Source organism: Vicugna pacos, chromosome 9 (assembly GCF_048564905.1).
Source record: "Vicugna pacos chromosome 9, VicPac4, whole genome shotgun sequence".
NCBI lineage: Eukaryota > Metazoa > Chordata > Mammalia > Artiodactyla > Camelidae > Vicugna > Vicugna pacos.
The window spans coordinates 1,284,204-1,304,704 of record NC_132995.1 but is presented as its reverse complement, the minus strand read 5'-3'; the positions used below and the strand labels follow the sequence as shown (position 1 = coordinate 1,304,704).

At 44.9% G+C, this 20,501-nt stretch overlaps 1 protein-coding gene across 2 annotated transcripts in view; it reads left to right on the top strand.

The window, feature by feature from the left end:
- The first annotated feature begins 112 nt into the window (after positions 1 to 112).
- LOC102537942 (uncharacterized) overlaps positions 113 to 20,501 on the top strand; it is a 38,399-nt gene continuing 18,010 nt past the window's right edge. Inside the window, exons 1-5 of one of the 2 annotated variants that reach the window (XM_072968362.1) lie at positions 113 to 361; positions 2,660 to 2,786; positions 7,491 to 7,586; positions 11,283 to 11,455; positions 11,699 to 13,733. In XM_072968362.1, coding sequence (XP_072824463.1) covers positions 332 to 361; positions 2,660 to 2,786; positions 7,491 to 7,586; positions 11,283 to 11,455; positions 11,699 to 13,069 — 1,797 coding nt within the window. In that variant the 5' untranslated portion in view covers positions 113 to 331 and the 3' untranslated portion in view covers positions 13,070 to 13,733. The other variant, XM_072968363.1, reaches the window with a different exon arrangement.

Genomic DNA, 20,501 nt, shown 5'->3' with positions numbered 1-20,501 from the left:
TGTGGGGCCGTGAGCGGCGGGCCGGGCGCGTTTTCCGGGAGGGAGCTGGGAAGGCCGGTGAGCCGGTTATGTCTTTCCTCCGCCGCTTTCCACGAGCCCGACATCCGCCCCCGAGCCTCCGTAACGGCGGTGTCCCGTGAGCGCCCACTGGGGCCTCGACCGCCGTCCCCGCAGCCGGGACGCGACGGCCTGGGCCTCGTGCGCGGTTTACACCCGGAGAAACCGCCGAGGGCTCCTGGCTCCGGGCTGGCACGGGGCGGCCGTCGGTTGGATCCTGGAGCCGCCTCTGTCGCCGCCCTTCCAAGCCCTGCTTTGTCCTCAGGGTCTCCCGATGGCGGCGGCATGGATGGGCCTGGCGCGGGTGAGTGGACCGTGTGCCTGGCGTGGCTGCTTCTCTTCTCGGCTGGTTCGGAGAGGGCCCCTGGGCAGGCTGGAGGCTAAGTGAGCCATTGGGTTTCTCTTTGTCCTGTCGTTTATTTACAAGTGGCGCTGGCTTGTCATTTTATCCGCCGTCTCATAGCAGCGTCGGGTCTGTGACGGGTGTAGAAAGGATGAATGATGCTTACAATTCCAGGTCGCCACCGAGACCTGCCGGTCCCCCATCCTCCCGGCCAACCTCCTCTGACCTTCCCTTCTTCCCTGGCTTATGTTCTCCAGACGCAACAACCTGATGGTGATAAGTTCTCTGTCACCCCACCCCCACCCCCTAGCTTTTGTTTTGGCCTTTGCCCGGGATAGTGTTCTTGTGTCTTTGCAGAACTTTCTTCTCACATCCTTCTGGCCTCTGCGCAGACGTCAGCTATTTGGCGAGGCCTTTCCTAGCAGCCTAAAATGGCCCCTTTCCTGTTTGCCCATCTTCTGGCGTTTTGTGTAGGGAACCTAGCAAGGTTGAATAAGAGTGCAAGGTTGAATTTGTTCAGGATGTTGTGGGACCAAAGAGAAGACAATAAGAAAACAAGAGAGCTGACCTTCACTGAGGGCTCGCTGTTAGCTGACAGGCAAGCATAATGTACCACCTCATTTGCTCCTCAGCTCTTCAGAGCTAAGTTCTGTAATGGTCACTGTTTTGCACAAGAACAGCTTGAGGCTCAGTGAGATTTCGTTACCTGCTCGAGTTCACAGCGGCTCTTAAGTAGCAGAAATTAACCAGCATGTCGACCACCACAGCCTATATTTTTACCCTTTTCTGTGTGAACTGTGGGCAGGGAGGCCTGGAGGTGAGTAAACATTGCAAGGCAAGCGGGCTTCCTTTCAATAGGCAGTCTTGAGCGTGAGCTCAAGGTATGGGGTGGGGTATAGCTCAGTGGTAGAGTGTGTGCTTAGCATGCAGGAGGCCCTGTGTTCAACCCCCAGTACATCCACCAGAAAAAAAAAAAAAAGACATATTGGTGGTTTAAGGAGTTCCCAGAGGACCTGTGTGATTGCCAGGGTTCCCCAGACTCCTCCATCTGCCGAGGCATGTCCTGGTCATTTGCTGAATGTTCATCCTGCTGTCAGCCAGGACAGGCATCATGGCCAAAGGCGTTTGTTCTCCTGGCTACAGCCGCCATTGTCCTCAGCAATTCCTGTCCCTGGTCATGAAGTATTCTTTTCCCCCAGGATAGTGCTGTCAGACCTCAGGTAGTAAAAAGAAGTGATGGCTTATCGTGGAGTCTCCCTGGGAGTCTCCAAGGTACAGAGGGCAGCCGGAGCTGGTCCAGGCCCTGCCACTTCCCAGACAGGTCCCTCCTCCCCTTCCTCCCACCTGCCCCATCCACCGCCCTCCCCCCCAGTTGGGTGATAATGAGTCTGCTCCTCTGCCGGTGTCTGCAGAACTGTTTTCAGTGGGAGCTGAAATGAATGGACCTGCAAAATTTATTTAAAATGCTTCACATCTTCATTAAATGTGGTTTTACTTTGCTAATGGTGGAGTGTCAGGGTTTTGCTAATAGACCCCAGATCAGAGGGACCTGAGTTTAAATCCTGCCTCTGGTCATAATGCATATAAACTTCTGGAGAACCGGTTGAGCTCCCTGGACCTCAGGTCCCCTAACTGATGGGAAGATGATGATGGCATTGACCTCACAGGCTATGGCCAGTCACCCAGTGTAATTTTTCTTTAATTCTCATAAGTATTATTGCTAAGTGAGAATCATTGTACTGATTCAGAAATCAAGGTTCAGAGAAATGAAGTCCCCAGGTTCACAGAGGAGTCAAGTGTTGATTTTAAGACTTTGGATTCAAACTTCAGGAGTACGACATCAGAGCTAGGGGCTTTCAGTGACTTTAAAGCGCTCAATATGAGGCAGGCACACAGTAAGGACCAGTGAGTCTCGGTGCTGTTGCTGTAATGATTATTTCTATCATTTTTACTGTTATCGTTATGTTACTCTTCCCCGTTTTCCTGATGCCTTGGTGCCCTTACCATTCTGTGCCTCGCAGTCCAGTCCTGTCATCAGGATGGTCCTGACCTTGTGTCTTCTCCACCAGCTCCCGCATAGGAGGCTCTGTCTCCTACACTGCTGTCATCCCAAAGCAGAATCTGCCTCCTTAAGTTCCGCACAAATCTCAGCGTCCAGGGGGTGTCTGGTCTTTTGGCATCTTTGCCGTGGAGAGCGATGGGCCCTGACTCCATCAACAGCCCCCAGACCAACACAGCTGCCTCTATTTGACTTTCCAGATGCCTGTGACTTATGAGGACGTGGCCGTGACTTTTACTCGGGAGGAGTGGGGGCATCTGGACCCTGCCCAAAAGACCCTGTACCAGGAGGTGATGCTGGAGACCTGCGGGCTCCTGGCGTCTCTGGGTAAGGCCTCCCTGGCTCACTGCATGGGGGCCCTGTCACCTCCTTTGTCCCACCCTCTGGCTCCAGGCCCGGCTGGCCTCTGTAGCCCCACAGCTTCCATTGTTTTCTGGACTCACCTCTTCCTTTGTGGTCCCCTTGTTTCTCACTTAGGGACGGTTGGGCAAGAAACAGTTAGCCTTTGGTTACAGCCAAAGGAAAAAGATGTGTTGGGAGGAAGCGGGGGTGTCTCGCAGAGCCCAGAGGCAGGCGTCCCAGCGGGCTCCTTGAGGGGCTGGTGTAGCAGCTCCGAAGAGCACGATTCCCCCTGGGGCCTGGGCCTCTTGTTTTGCCTCCTCTCCGTGCATCTGCTCGTGTCACTCTTCACAGTGGCACTTTCTGCTGAAGCTGTTTTGCAGAGGGAAGTGGCCACCTAGACCTTGTTCTCTGAGACACACACGTTCCTCATCTTTGTTTCTTCCTATTTGTTGCTTTTATCTTGTTTCTCTGTTCACGCCCTACTCATTTAATTCTCCCAGCCTGCCGTCCTCAGCAAGTAAGGAAAATGGGGCCGTTGCCGTGAGTCCCTCATGAAGCTTCATCCATTCAACTAAAAAGACACATCTTGGTTGTGAAAAGCTCTCCTGCATTTTTTGATGGTACAAGTCCTTTCTTTTGTGAAATGTCGATAAGAATAAATGAGATTTGATGTTTGTGCAGATGTCACTATTTGTGAAGATTCCCAATTTCTGATTTGTAGTGGTTCATGAGATGCTGAATTCTGGCCTCACCAAGTCTGCCCCTTCCTCTGGCCCTGTTTCCTAAGGATTGAGTCCTTCTGCTCATGTCCCCTCCCACATGGTCTGAGACTGCAGGCCCCACGCAGGAGTGTTTGCTGTTCCCTCCTTAGTGTAGCACTTGGGAAACCTGGGTCTGGTGCTGGACCCCGGGTGTCTAATCCCTGCTCTGTTGCTAATGAGCTCTGCGTTCCTGGGCAACTTACTGCCCCTCCTGGGCCTCAGTTATCTCACAGGTAAAAGGAGGTGGTGTGGTGTCTGCTTCGCACGGCTGTCGTGAGGGTCAGTGGCCCAGAACAGTGCCTGCCAGCGCCTTGCTGTGTGCAGGCTTAGCGATTGTGGCCCCTGCTGTCACCACTGTTAATGGTGTCATTGCCGTCCTGGTCCTCGTGGTGTTCGCCCTGCACTTGGATCAGCATCTTCTGGAGCAGGGCTGTGTGGCCCTGCAGTTCAACAGGCCAGATGCCAGAGATGACGGGACTTGGGCTTTCGTCTTGGCTCAGCCACTCAGCGTGTCTAGTTTCAGCAAATCATCGTATCTGCCCGAACCCCTGTTTCTTCGTCTCTAAAATAGTGCTTATTGCAGCGTGTGCTTCATGTGGATGCTGGAAGGAATTCCTAAACCAGAATTTTTCATGCAAGGCCCACAGGAAGAACAACATATAACAATGTAACACTTTGCTTAGGACCTGAAAAAGGCTTCGCTCTGTGAAGACACCTTGTTCCTGAATGAGGAGCTTCAATATTTTAACTTTCTTTTCTAAATTAGTGCATTAACATAATTCAGGGTTTTTTTTAAAAAAAATGCATATTTGAATTGCTTGGCACAGTCCCTGGCATATGTTACACCTTATAAAAATTAGTTGTTTGATTATTATTATTACTATTAACATGTAGATATCCAGTTGTTCCAGCACCATTTGTTGAAAAGTCTGGCTTTGCTCCATCAGCTTGCCTTTGCGCCTTTGCCAAAGAGCAGTTGACTGCGCTTACGTGGGTCTGCTTCTGGGCTTTCAGTTCTGTTCCGATGACCTTTCACCAATATCACACTGTCTGGATTGCCGTGACTTTATTGTAAGTCTCGAGATTGAGTCGTGTCAGTCCTTCCATTTTGTTCTTCTTCAGTATTGTGTTGGTTCTTCTGGGTCTTTTGCTTCTCCCTATAAACTTTAGAATCAGTTTTGGATATCCACAAAACAATTTGCTGAGGTTTTGACTGGGATTGCGTTGAATCTACAGATCAAATTAGAAAGAACTGGCATCTTGGGAATATCGATTCTTCCCATCCATGAACATAAAATATCTCTCCACTGCTTTTGTTCTTTGATTTTTCATCAGAGTTCTGTAGTCTTCCTCATACAGATCTTGTACATATTTTGTTAGATTTATACCTAAGTATTTCATCTTGTGGAAGTGCTAATGTAAATGGTAGTGTGTTTTTTGAGTTTCGCTTGTTCATTGGTAGTCTACAGGAAAGTAACCAACTTTTGTGCATTAACCTTGTGTCCTGCAACTTTGCTGTAAGTGCTTATTAGTTCCAGAAGTCTTCTGTTGACCTTATAACGAAATAATCTTAATTCCTGCCTCCCATCCTTCGTCCCATTGCTGCCATTCATTTCACTTATATATCTAAGCACAGGTATATGTATGTGTGTAAGATATATACATAAGCATAACTGAATGCGCAGTTAATGTTACTATTCTGAACAGACTGTTATCTGTTAGATTGGTTAGGAAAAGTAAAAGTTTTTTTAATGTTTATGCTCTTTTTTTTTTAAATTTAATTTTAGGTTTTTTTTAATGGAGGTACTGGGGATTGAACCCAGGACCTTGTTCATGCTAAGCAGGTGCTCTACCATTGAGCTATACCCTCCCCTCAAGACAAGTAAAAGTTTTAGTTTTACTTTCTCGTACTCCTCCTTTGATAGTCCTCCTTTCTTTAGGTCTGAGTTTCTAACCTATATAATTTTCCTCTTAAGAAGTTATTTTAACATTTCTTGCAAGATAGGTCTACTGGCAACAGATTTCAATTTTTGTTTCTCTGAGAAATTATTTCTCTTTCACTTTGAAGGATAATTTCACAGGGTGTGGAATTCAAGGTTGGTGAGGTTTTTCTCTGAACATTTTAAATATTTCTTTCCGCTGTCTCCTTTCTTGTATGATTTCTGAGGAGAAATCAGATGTAATTGTTGTTTTTGTTCTTTTATTATAGGTAAGGTGTTTTTTATCTCTGGCTTCCTTCAGGATTTTTTCCTTTATCTTTGATTTTCTGCAGTTTTTAAATGATATTATGAGATGTGTGTTTCGGGCGGTGGGGAGTGGTGGCAGTGGGCATTTATCGCGCTTGGTGTCTCTTGGCTTCTAGCATCTGTAGTTTGGTGTCTGACATTCATTTTGGGAAATTCCCAGTCATTACTGTTTCAACTATTTCTTCTGTTTCTTCCTCTCTTTTTTTCCCTCCTTTTAAAATTCCTGTTAAATGTATATCACACCTTTTGTAGTTTTACTATCCTTGAATATTGTGTTCTGTGTTTTGAGTCTTTGTCCTCTTTGCTTTTCAGTTTTGGAGGTTTCTGTTGATACAGCTGCAAGCCCAGAGATTCTTTGGCCCCGTCCAGTCTGCTAATAAGTCCACCAAAGGCATTCCTCAGTGTTGCTTCATCTGTGGCATTTGTTCTTACTTAGGGTTTCCCTTTATCTGCTTAGGTTGCCCATCTGTTTTTGTACGCAGTCTACTTTGTCCATTAAAGTCCTTAGCGTATGAATCATTGTCGTTAAAATTCCTGATCTGAGAATTCCAGCATCTCTGACATGTCTAGTTCTGATGCTTGCTCTGTCTCTTCAAATTGTGTTTTTTGCCTTTCAGCACGATTCCTAATTTTTTCTTGATAGCTGGACAGGATGTACCGGGAAAAAGTAACTGTTGTAAGTGGGCCGTTAGAAATGCAGTGGTAGGGTGGGGGAGCGAGAGCGTGTTCTGTAGCTCTGTGGTTCGCTCTCAGGCTTTTAGTGACCCTGTGCCTCTGGACTGTGAACTTCACAAGTGTTTCTCAGTATTTATCGCCTCCACTAAGGTAGGACAGGATGGCCAGAGTTGACTGGAGTTGTGTATTTCCTGTCTCCCAGGTCAGCCAGGCTCGGATAAAACCCTAGCAGTTTCGGCTCTGGTTAATTAGTTTCCTCTGCGGGCAGGCCTGGTTGAGAACAGAGTGCTCTGGTGTATTTCAGAAATGGTTCTTTTTTCCCCAGCTGCCAGAAGCCCAAGGGGATTTTTCTTTTGAGGGGTTCAATCCCCAGTACCTCCATTTAAAAAAAAATAGAGGGGAAAACCACACACACAAACACACAACAAGACAACAGGAGCTGTGGGTGCCTCATTGATCCTGCTCTGCACTTCCTGGAATAAAGCTTTCTCTGTACTCGGAGTGGCTGGCGTGGGCTGCCTGCCTGAGACGGCCAGTGATCAGGGATGCCACTGGGGGACGATGGAGATCAGGGCTTACTAGCCTGCCAGATTGGCTCCCGTCACCTGGGGAGTGTTTAAAGTCCACTGATGCTCAGGCCTCACCCCAGAGGTTCTGTCTGAATTGCTCTGGGGCAACTGAGCACTCTGGGTGTTCCTGACACCCAGGGAGGTCGAGGCCCCTGGCGTGGATGGGAGAAAACGTCTTCAGGAAACGCGTGTGAACTGCGTTGGGGTTTTGTGGGATGGAGGTCAGAGGGAGTTGCCGCTGTCTACGCAGCCAGCACTCATGTCTTTGGGGCCAAACGACAGTGCTTTTACAGTTTGTTTCCCAGTCGCAGCATTTTGTTCGCAGAGATGGGAGCAGCTGCATTTTGAGGTCTCTTCCAAATCCTGCAGTCTGATCTAGATTGAAAGGTGTCTTTCTTCTCACTAAAATCCCCGTGTTCTTTCTTTCTCTGTGAAAAGGCTGTTCTTTGCCCAAACCAGAGCTGGTCTACTCACTGGAGCACAGCCCAGGGTCACGGACGTCGAAGACAGGCCTCTCCCCAGGCTCCTGCGCAGGTGAGTGCCGGCGGCTGCGGACAGCAGGGCGACCACTGCCTCTTGAATGTTTAAGAATATTCTTGTCGTGGCCTCTCTACTCTAGAGGGGTCCACGGAGCCTTTTAATCTGCATTCCCTCTGCCTCACACTCTCCAGCCCCATGACTCTCTTCCCTGCTCCCTGGGAGGTGGCGAGTGTATTAGGTTCAGCTCAGGCTCTCGGTTCCATGTGCTTGGCCTTGAAAACTAGGTGTGACAGTCACACAGCCTTGGGGAAGCTGTGTGATTCCATTTTGCCTTTGGATCTAAGTGTGGCCAGGGAAGTCCAGTCAAGCTAACGAGCATGTTCAAAAATCTCAGTGGCTTGGCCTTTGAGGAGTGTTTTTCTTACACCAACGACCAGGTGGTCAGTGGATGCTGTGCCTCCCGTGGGTACCTCCTGTCATCACCATGAGACTTGCCGGGCTGTCCTGGCACCCCCCAGCTGGCAGAGGGGAGGGGAGAGAAGAAGGCAGGTGTCACACCCATGCCCATCACCCTGTTCCCCTCCTGTTCCACTGACCGGATGCTCGGTCTTGTCATTGGGTGCCTGGGGCTGGGGAGTGAGGCTGAGCCGTGTGTCCCAGGAGAGGAGCAGATGTTTTGGTGAGTGTAGTCTGTGCACACGGTCTGTTCCTGGAAAATGGCGGTTGTTGGAGAATGTGATAGTTCTGTGCAGGAAACCTCTTTGCACTGGGCCTGACCCGTAGCGACTGGCAGCAAAAGTAAGCTCTTAGTCCACACGAGGTTTAGAAGACACTCTAGTGCTTGATAATTTGACCCATAATTAATAATATTGATAAAACAAACAATAAACAAAAACAGCATCATGTGATACCCCCCAGAAGTAAGCTGTTAGTATTACTCGCGTTGTGGTATGAGTCCTACAGAGTGAGGACAGTGGCTCGCATTGCCTTCTGACCAGCTGTGCTCTGTGCCGCACCCTCTCCCACCATCTCCGTCTGCCCACACCCCGAGTGCCAGTCAGGCCCTGGGGAGCGCTCCTTTGCCCGAGTCTTCCTGTCCCTCCTGTCTGCGTAAGCCTCAAGGTGCCCCGTGCCCAGCAGGCCTAAGAGGGGCCTTAAGACCTTGCCCGCTCCTTCCACTTCCCATGTGGGTTAGAAGGCTGGGGGCAGCTGCAGACAGCCCCTCCACCCCTCCGCCTCCACCACCCACCTCCAGACACCTCCAGATCCTGTCTGTGTTGCATGCACGTCTTTTTTTTTTTTAGGGTGGGAACTTTAGTTTTTATTTGCCATTGTTAAGTCACCAAGACCATACAGTGCCTGGCATATGTTTGACAAGGTATTTTTTTTCTTTTGTTTTCATATTCTGTTTCATTATAGGTTACTACAAGGTATTGAATATAGTTCCCTGTGCTGTAGGTCCTTGTTGTTTATTTTATATATAGTGGTTAGTATCTGCAAATCTTAAGCTGCCAGTTAATCCCTTCCCACCCTCTTTCCCAATGGTAACCATAAGTTTGTTTTCTATGTCTGTGAGTCTGTTTCTGTTTTGTAGATGAGTTTATTTGTGTCTTTTTTTTTTAAGATTCCACATATGAGTGATAATCATATGGTATTTTTCTTTCTCTTTCTGACTTACTTCACTTAGAATGGCAATCTCCAGGTCCATCCATGTTGCTGCAGATGGCATTTTTATTCTTTTTTATGGCTGAGTAGTATTCCATTGTGTATATATACCACATCTTCTTTATCCAGTCATCTATTGATGGACACTTAGGTTCCTTCCATGTCTTGGCTGATATGAACATTGGGGTGCATGTGTCTTTTCGAATTAGAGTCTTCTCTGTATGTATGTCCGGGAATGGGATTGCTGGATTGTAGGGTAAGTCTATTTTTATTTTTCTGAGGAGCCTCCATACTGTTTTCCATAGTGGATGTTTCATGCTTGTCTCTTGAGCCCATGACCTCCAGTACCTATATGAGACCCCTCCCCACACTCTCAGTGCAGGCTTTCAGCTTTTGCCGGTGCGATGCCAACACACTCCTAGGTGGTCTCCCCACGTCTCCGTGCCTCTGGTCTGCCATGTCTCCCACACTGGCCCCCGCAGACACAGAGATCTTGTTTCAAACCTCCCCACCCCGCACCACTGACGTCTCAGCAGATGGTTGCTGCTGCCTCCACATTTTCATGTCGGTAACAGAGCCGGCGTCCTTGTGTTGCTGGTCCTTAAACCCTTGCACGCTCATCAAATCCCTCCCCTGTGTTATTTCCCTCCTCACCTCTCTCTTGAGGAAATCTCGCCCTAGCCATGCCTAGTACATGCACCGGGGTCTGGACCTCACCTTTTCAGGAAGCTGCTGCTTCTCTCCTTTTCTGCCTCTTTTGTAATATAAAAATACGCTCAGTTGTCTCATACTTGGGGAAAGGAAATAGAAGATGCTTCTGTCTCTCCACTGGCTTCTCACTACCATTGATTCTGCCTTCCCTGTAAAATCAGTCTTCTTGGAGGAGCCACCTCATTCCTGCAAGAGACACCTGCACTTGAGTTCCATGCTTCCCACTTGCTATGATTTTCTTGCACTTTCCAAATGAGGGGTAACTCACATGCTGTGTGGTGCAAGAATCTTAAGAGGTCAGCTTCATGAACGTTTGCACTCCGTCAGCGTATAGAACATGTCCAGCACCTCATCGGATCTCATGCCCTTGGAGCCCCTTCTGCTCAGAACCCCGTTCAGGTTGTCAGCATAGACTAGTGTTGACTGCTGAGCCCCACAGTGGACCTCAGGTACAGGTTTCATCAGTGATAAACCTTGGTTTATGGTACATTGTCATCACTGATTCATGAGTGACCTTGATTGATTGTATTAATTAAATTATTTGCTCATTCTTTTTTTTGTTTTTTTAATAATACACTTAACATCACTGAACTCCACAATGAGAACATTACTCACACCCTCCTGTCTTCATCAGTCTGGGCTGCGGTGATGAGAATGCCACAGACAGGGCAGCTCAAGCACCACACATTTATTTCTCAGATGTCGGGAGGCCGGGAAGTCCAGGATCAAGGTGCTGGCAGACCTGGTGTTGGGGGACAGCCTGCATCGCGGTCTGCAGATGACAGCCTTCTCATCCTGTCCTCACGTGGCAGAGAAAACAAGCAAGCTGTCTCGTGTCTCTCCTTGTAAGGACACTGGTCCCATCTTGGGCGCTCCTCTCCTGCACGGCAGTCCCCTGATCCTGGAGGACTCTGCACCTGTGTTGGTTCTGTCTCCCAAGGCTGAAAGGGCCTCCTGTTTTCTCCCTGCTGCACTTTCTACTGCTTCAGTAGGTCTGGCCTCATCTGGGAAGCCTCCCCGACCCCCTCGTCTCCATCAAGGCTGCACTGGGTGCCGCTTCGCCAGCTTCATGTAGCACCTTGAAATGTTCTGCCTTTGAGCAGACTCAGCACACAGTGTCATCATCACTGTCTGTCTGTCTCTAGTCTCCAGACATTCTGTCCGCCGGCCATGCTCTCCCTCTGAGTTTCCCCTCTAAAAATTTCATGAATTCAAGAACCAAAAAGGAAGAAATTTCAAACCTGGGTTTGAGAGATTTGAAACCAAGGAGGTACAGAGCCACTGTTTCCGTTCCTGATCTCACTGACTCGGTGGCTTCGTTTCTTCTATGTTGTCGTCACTGAGAAGCCTTTCTGTACATTGTATTCCCTCCAGGTGATGGCGCAGAACCTGACACCGCAGACCCTTCCCCTCCTGGCCTGCCCTTGTCTGAGGAGGTCTCACCCCGGGAACAGCTGACTCAGCGAGCCTCAGGGGACTCCCGCTTGGGACAGACCAAGGATCGAAATGAGTCATCTGAAATGCAGGAAGGCCGCTTGAGACCAAGGGTAGAGCCCCTGAGGGAGAAGCTCCCTGGGAAAGTGAGCCCTGAACGTGATGGTTTAGGGACAGATGATGGGCTGTTCTCCAGGCATGGGCAGCAGCAAGTCTCTCCAGGAGACGTTCTCCATGAACGAGACTCACAGGGGTCAGGGAGAGGTCCCTTGATACATGAGGGGCAACACCTGTACAAGTGTGAGGAATGTGGGAAAGTATTTAATAAGAATTGCTTCCTTGTTCGACATGAGCAGGTTCACTCTGGAGTGAAGCCCTATGAATGCACAGAGTGTGGGAAAGCTTTTAGCAAGAGCACACACCTCCTCCAGCACCACATGATCCACACAGGGGAGAGGCCCTACGAGTGCACAGACTGCGGCAAGGCCTTCAACCGCAGGTCACACCTCACAAGGCACCAGCGGATTCACACCGGAGAGAAGCCTTATGAGTGCAGTGAATGTGGAAAGGCCTTCACCCATCGCTCCAATTTAGTCTTGCATAACAGGAGCCACACTGGGGAAAAGCCCTTTGTGTGCAAGGAGTGTGGGAAAGCCTTCCGAGACAAGACGGGTTTCCTGCGACACTACATCATCCACACCGGAGAGAAGCCCTTTGAGTGTGTGGAGTGTGGGAAAGCTTTCAACCGCAGGTCACACCTCACCTGGCACCAGCAGATTCATACTGGGGTGCGACCCTTTGAATGCAGTGAGTGTGGGAAGGCCTTTTGTGACAGCACAGACCTCATCCAGCACCACGTCATCCACACTGGAGAGAAGCCATACAAGTGCCTGGAGTGCGGGAAGGCCTTCTACCGCAGGTCCCACCTCAAACAGCACCAGCGGAGTCACACTGGGGAGAAGCCCTACGTGTGCGGTGAGTGTGGGAAGGCCTTCACCCACTGCTCCACTTTCATCCTGCATAAGAGGGCCCACACTGGAGAGAAACCCTACGAGTGCAAAGAATGCGGGAAAGCCTTTAGCAATCGGTCAGACCTCATTCGACACTTCAGCATCCACACGGAAGAGAAGCCTTACGAGTGCACGGAGTGTGGGAAGGCCTTTAACCGCAGGTCATACCTCACCAGGCACCAGCGGATCCACAGCGGAGAGAAGCCCTATGAATGCATGGAGTGTGGCAAAGCCTTTTGCCAAAGGGCAAACCTCATTCGCCACGCCATCATCCACACTGGAGAGAAGCCCTACGTGTGCACGGAATGTGGGAAGGCCTTCACCTACTGCTATACCTTTATCCTGCATAAGAGGGCCCACATTGGAGAGAAACCTTTTGAGTGCAAAGAATGTGAGAAAGCTTTCAGCACCAGGAAAGACCTCATTCGACACATTAGCATCCACGCTGGAGAGAAGCCCTATGAGTGCACGGAGTGTGGGAAGGCCTTTAACCGCAGGTCCGGCCTCACCAGGCACCAGCGGATCCACAGTGGAGAGAAGCCTTACGAATGCATGGAGTGTGGGAAGTCCTTCTGCTGGAGCACAAGCCTCATTCGCCACGCCATCATCCACACCGGAGAGAAGCCCTATGAGTGCAGTGAGTGTGGAAAGGCCTTCAGTCGCAGCTCCTCCCTCACTCAGCATCAGAGGGTTCATACTGGGAGAAACCCCGTGTGACCGATGAGGGGAGACCCTTCACAAGTGGGAGTCCTCAGTCAGCCTGTAAGAACTGTTGGGGAAAGACTTTTGAATGTGACCACTGAGGAAAGTCTTTTGCTGTAGAGGAAACATCTTACTCAGAATCTGATCGTTCATACCAAAGAGAAAGCCCTCATTTTCCTTCCCTGTGAGAAAGCCCGTTGCAGGATGTCGGTTGTCATCTAGCATCACGTTAGAGATAGAATCAGCCCCGAATCTTACTCTGTATCTGAAACTCCATCCAGGAGAGTAACCCAGTCTTTACCGTGCACTTTTCAAAGCCTTCAGCCATGTCTTTCTCCTTTGTTTACACTGCAAAATGATCTCAGGGATATTTATACAAAAGAGGAGGAGACAGAGAAGAGAAGAAAGAAATGAAAACACAGCTTTCAGGTTTCCGTGATGAGCCTGTGGCAGCTGATCCTCCCTTAGTTTATGTGGGGGCAAGGGGAGTGTTGTTGCAGAGATCAGAGGACTTTGTTCCTTTATCTGTCTTACATGCACACACTGCTGTCCAGGGTCCGGAGAACTAAACAGTTGAGGATATGTCTGAAAATACTGAAAACCGCCTTTTTTCCACAACGTTGTCTCTACCCTTGAGTAGCATATGTCTTTATGAGGAATATAAAGACTTCGACTCAAATGCTTTTTTTTCAGTGGAGGTACTGGGGATTGATCCCAGGACGTCGTGCATGCTAAGCATGTGCTGAAGTATTTTCATATTTTAGGAGGTAAAGTGGGACATGTATGGGCACACTTTACTGCACATTTAAGACTTTGATTTTTTAAAAATCATAGCATTTCTTCATGTGTCTTTAACCACGCAACACTCATATTTGATCTACTTGTTTGTTTATTTTTTCTTTATTTTCTGTGTGGTGAGGATGACAGTGTTAACTGTGCAACCTTCCCAGATGAATCCCAGGTCTTCTCTCTGACCACGATTTCCTTTGGATTCCTCTTCAGAGAGGCTTCTTCACGTCCACCTCTGGTTTTCTAGGGGTCAAATTAGAGCCAGAACAAAATAAAACACAGGGCCAAATTAAGCTGAAGAATAATGATTACATTAAAAACAAGAACACAGAGGAGGAATCTGTTTTAATCATACAAAAGATTGTGTGAAGGTTTGCCATCAAGTAAAGTGACTAGAATTTTAACAGAAGGCAACACGTGTGTGTAGATACGTGTGAGTTCCACAGTTGTCACCATCAGCTTAGTCCCAGTGTAATGACTCATGACTAGTATCTTTTATCAGGATATTTTGAAATTCCCCCCTTGGTAATTTTTGGCGGGGGTGGGGAACATGTGATAGTATTACCTCATATTAAGAAAATACATGTCCAGAAAGATATAAAAATCATATATTCACTCTGAACCCTCCTCAGGGCCCTTCAGATGACCGCATGTCTAGTTTTGCGTTGCCGTTGTAGGCCAGGGCGTTCTTGTTGTGTTAATCCATGGCATTATTGTGAAGCCCTCTCTTCTTGCTTCTCAAATCTTGTCATAGGAGTTTTCAGCAAGTTCTAGGTCCTGAATGTTTTCTCCTAAAAATCTATCTTTTACATTTAAGTCTTGATCCATGTTGAGCTGATTTTTGTATTACCATGTTAAGTTTAGGTTGTGTTTTTTTGCCCAAGGATGTTCAGTTGTTCTGGCACCATTTATAGAAAAGACTATCCCACCTCCATTGAACTGAACTTGGTAAGAAAAGTCAGTGGGGCATAGTCATGTTGGTGTGTTTTTACTTCTTTATATTAGCCCATTGGTCTCTGTTTAAACCTTTGCTAATACCACACCATCTTGAATACTGTAGCTGTCATTAAACCTTAAAACTGGGTAAAGTGATTCCCTCTTTATTCTCTTTAAAAAATTATTTAGCTTTCCATATCAGTGTTTCCTTTGGCTTTCCGTGTAAGTTTTATCATGTGCTTGTCTGTATTTATAAAACATCTTGTGGGATTTTTATAGACATTAATCTCCAGATCATTTTGGTGAGACTTTGTGTCTGTATTATGTTGAGTCTTCCATTCCATGAACGTGGTATGTGTCTCCATTTATTTGGATCCTCTGATCTGTTTCATTAGTGCTTTGTAATTTTCAGCGTACAGATCCTAAACGTATTTTGTCAGATTTTTATTCAGAAATTTTTTAAGAGTCATTATATGTGGTATTGAGTTTTAAATTTCAGTTTGCACATTCTCATTACTGTTAATAGAGAAATATAATGTTTATATGTTGACTTTGTATCTTTGTATCCTATGACCTTGCTGGACTCACTAGACCAGGCTTTTGTTTTGTTTTGTTCTTTTGGTAGATTCCTCAGAATTTTCTTTACAAACAATAATGTTATCAGGAAATAGTGAGCATCTTATTTCTTCTTCCTCATATGTATCCCTTTTATTTCCTTTCCCTGTCTTTATTGTACTACCTAGAATTTCCAGTACAATGTTGAATAGAAATGGTGAAAGAGGACACACTTGTCATGTTCTTAATGTTCAGGGGAAAGCATTTCTTGACCATTAAATAAGATGATAGTTGTGGGTTTTTATGTAGATGTTTTTTATTTCTGAACTTAAGTTTGGAAATTTTCCCTTCTCATTTGCGGAGAGCTTTTACTATGAATAGGTGTTGAATTTTGTCAGTTGCCTTTCTCCTTCAATTGATGTGATCATATTTTTTTTTCTGTAGCCTGTTGGTATAGATTATGTAACTGGTTTTGAATGTTGAACCAACATTGCATTTCTGCAGCAAACCTCACTAGATCATGGAATATAAGTATATAAATATATGTATAAATATGTATGTATGTATGTATCAGCACTCCTTTTGCTGGTATTTTGTTGAGAAATCCTATGTCTAAAACCATGAGCGTGCTGGTCTGTAGCTCTTCTTGTTGTTGCTGCTCCAGTGTTGGTGTCTGAGTAATGCTGCCCTCCCAGGAAGAACTAAGGAGTGTTCCTTCCCTTTTTTTCCTTCCTGGATGAAGTTCTGTAGAATCAGCTTTATTTACTCTCTAAACGTTTGGTAGAATTCTTTGGTGAAGCCATTTGGGCCTGGAATCTTTCCTTTGGGATGCTGTCAGTTACATATTCATTTAATTTAATCAGTACAGGGGTATTTTTTAGCTGGGTGGGTTTTGATAGATTGCCCTTCTGGAGGACTTGTTCCCTTTCATCTTAGTTTTCTAATTAAGTCCGTGGAATTGTTTTACATATCCCCTCATTTTTTTCATGACAGGGACATCTGGGATTATTTCTCCTATTTTATTCCTGATATTGGAGGTATGTTTCTATTCTCATTTTATCTTTGTTAATCTTTTTAGATGTGTATCAATTTTATTGACTGCTTCAAAGAACAGATTAAAAATTTTTTTAATTTTTTTTTGGATGGAAGTACTGGCCATTGAACTCCACCACTGAGCTATGCGCACCAACCCACCCCCAGCTTTTTATATGATTGGTTTTCTCTATTAGTTTCTCAATTTCTTCTCTGACCTTTATTATTTCCTTTCTTTTACCTGCTTTGATTTTATTTGGCTCTGTGTAGTTTCTTGAGATGGTATCTTAGATTATTAATTTGAGATTTTTTGACTACTGTATTGTTAGCTTCTAATTCTATAAATTTTCCTTTCCAGTACTGTTTGAGCTCCACCCCCCAAATTTTCATATGTTTTAATTACACATTCACTTAATTGAAATATTTCTTGATTCCATTTGAGACTTCCTCTGTGACCTATGGATTACTTAGAAGTATGCTCTTTGATTTCCAGTGTTTGGAATATTTACTGTTATCTTTCTGTTTTTATTTCTGAGCACATGCTCTGTATGATTTCAAAATGTTTACATTTGTTAAGGTTTGTTTTATGGCCCATATACAACATTCTTGTTGAATGTTGTTTAGTTGCTTGGAAAGGATGTATCTTCTGCTGTTGTTGGGTGGAACATTGTATAAATGTCTATGAGATTGAACTGGTTAATGGTATTACTCAGATGTTCTATATCCTTGCTGACTTTGTATCTAGTGAGAAGAGTATTGAAATCCCCAACTATAGTTGTGAAATTGTATATTTCTCCTTTTGGTTCTATTACCTTTTGCTTTTTGTATTTGAATGTTTTCTTGTTTGGTGCATATGCATTTATCAGTGCTATGTCTTTGTGGTTTCTTGACCCTTTTATCATTAAGTACCTAACATCCCTCTTTGCCCTGTTAATTTTTTGGGGTCTGAAGTATACCTTACCTGATACTAATATAGCCAGCCACTGCTGCATTTTTACTAATATTTGCATGGTTTATCTTTGTCCATCTCTTTTATTTTCAACCTACCTATATTATATATTAGGTAAATTTTTTTTGTAGGTGGCATATAGAGGGGTGCCTTTTTTCCCCTCCCACTTTGATGATCTCTTTTTTAATTTGATATATTAGGCCATTTATATTAAAGTAGTTATTGACACATTGGGACTAAATGTCGATTTTTTTCCTTGGTTATCATTTCTCTGTCTTGTGTCTGTTTTTGTTTATGTGTGTGTAGGGGGGCAGTTCTTTGAGTTTTTAAGGTACTTGGGCATGTATAATGTTTTGGAGGTACATTTCTTCATATGATTCTTTTTTTTTTTTTTCCAGCTTGAACACATTTCAGTTTTGTCACCAAAAGAAAGAGTAGCCAAATCCTTGCCCTCATCACTCTTCCGACTAATTTTCTTTAAGCAGCTCTGCTCTACAGAGGTGAAAATCTAGATGCTCATAAAGTAAACGAAGGTCACCAGAGGATCCAGCTACTCAGAAGTCTGGTATCTTCTGGACTTGTCATGTCCACTTCTGGAACTCCACTGCTCCTCACTGAAGGAGCTTCAGATGAAGATTTCTGTTAGTCTTCCTAAATGCTGGTACCCCCAGTGTGCACTTCCCCATGGGCTCTGTGCTGGCCCACCACTGTGGTTCTCTACAACTTGCCTTTTATTATGTTGATATTTTCAGCCTACAAAATGGTATGCCGGATGTCTGTGCTTATCATTGCTAAATCTGCCACCCAAAGCTTCCACCTAGTGTCAAATAAATTAAAATTTTTTATAGTATTCTGACCACTTTTTAAAAAACATTTCCTTGCTCTTTGGACAAGTGCAGGAGAGCATCTGAGGTACATCACTGAGTTATCTTCAACTTTAATTAAAAATTCCTTATGCATTGAAGTATAACTTACATTCAGTAATCTTTCTTTTCAGGGTATATGTTTTGATGAGTTCTGACAAATAAGTATACAATTTTGTGACCACTGCCATGAAGATGTGAGTCACCTCAAAATGTTCCATCATGCAAACTCCTCTCCCAAATGCCAGCTTTAGGAACCACTGATTGGTTTTCTTTCCTGACATTTTTGTGTTTTTTCAGAATATCAAATGAATGGAATCACCCAATATGTGGTCTTTTTTTTTTTTTTCCTTCTCCACCTGGCATAATGATTTTGATACTCATTCATGTTGTTCCTTGTTTTTTTTCCTTTTGTAACTGAGTAGTATTTTATTTTCTGGATATACTACAATTTGTTCACCCATTATCCAGTTCATGGACAACTTTTCCAAGGTTTTGGCTTTTGTGAAGAAAACTATGGTGATGTTTGTATTGAAACACTTTAACTTATGTATAATCTAGGATTAGAACTGCTGTGTCCTCTGGTGTATATATATTTACCTGTAAAGGAAGCTGCCGAATTGTTTTCCAGGATGGCTGTACTAGTTTGCAGTCTCTCCAACAGCATATGGAAGTTCCAGTTGTTCTGCATCCTTGTCAGCACTTGGAATCGTCAGTCTTGTTGACTGTTGAATTGCTAGCAGGGGTGTAGTTGTCTTACTGTGGTTTTTAAATGGCATTGCTGGAGTGACTAAGGCTATTCAGCATCTTTTCATATGTTCATTGGTCATTCTTAAATCATTGGTTATTTGTCCAAATCCTTTGTTCATTTTTTTTTCTTCTTAGCATTTAGTTGTAAGAAATTGGGTTTTTTTTTTTTCCTTTCTCAGTATTCTGCATGCCAGCCCTTTATCAGATACATGCTTTGCAAACAGTGTCTCAGACATGGCCTCATCTTTATTTTCTTTGCAGTGTCTTTTGAAGAATAGATATTTTAAGTCTTGATGTAAACCAAAACTGATTTTTTATTGTAAGTGTTCTTTTTGTGTACTATCTGTATACTTAGAGTTTGTCCAACCCAACGTTGTGAATATTTTGACTTATAAAGCATTCTGTGGTTTTAGTTCTTACATTGTGGTCTAAGACCCATTTTGAGTTAATGTTTATATACAGTCTGAGGAAAATATTCCAGATTATTTTAAAACATTTACATTTTATACCCAAGCAAATCACTTTGAAGGGATAGTCATAAGAAATAAGTGTTTTCTTATGCTAAAGTACATATACACAAAGGTTTAACGACGGTGTCCTCATACCCAGGAACTGGAATTAATCGAAGTGACAGTCATCTGTAAGACGCTTACATAAGCAATGAAACGGTCATTAGATGGAAGAAAACCAGGGATGAAGACTGCTGCTTTCAAGCAACAACATGGATGAATTGAGTGGCAGTGTATGTCAGACACAAAGTAGTCAACACTGTAAACTTCTGTAGATAAGTTCATAACGAGGAGAACGTCCTAGGTGGTGATAAAGGACATAATAATGGCCATGTTTGTGCAGCATTAACTGAGAAGGGACAGTTACGTGCCTGAGAAGCTCTTGGGCTGTTCTCTCTGCGTGGTGACAGGTTACGTGGGAAGCACAGGTGAGTAGCCTTTAGGCGGTACTCTTAAGAATCTCATTGAATTATGCATGTATGAAAAAGGGAAAAGAAATGTAAGTTGATACTGATTCACTGCCCCCAACTATAAAGTAGTACACAGCCATCTTAGCTATGAGCCTGCCAAGTTGATATTCCACCTTCCACTTCAGAGGACACCAAACAGAATTTCACTTAAATTACTCTCTTATAGTTCTTCAGTTTGACACCTTAAATGTGTGTCACTAATAGTAGCCATTCTCTTTTTGTCTCATTTAGAAATTTATATGAATAGAATAATGCTTTACAGATCTGCTGGGAAACAAGCTGCTGGACAAGCAGCTAGAAAACAAGCTGCACCTAAATTTCCACGAGCTTATAATATATTCACACTTAACTTGCTTAAAATGCACATTCTTGCTTTGTTTTAATGTTTTATGCCGTAGATGACCTATAGCGCGCATTATACTAAAGAAAATTTGTGAGGAGAAATCCTGAGACCATAAGGGCATGAAGGAGGGCAGATATTTCCTTAGGGTAAAACAATGGATGGTCCTGGCAAGCCAGATCATCCGTTAACAGAACTTTGTTTGGTCATGAAAGCATGCGGTTAAGCCCAGGGGGACTATTTGCTATCTCAAG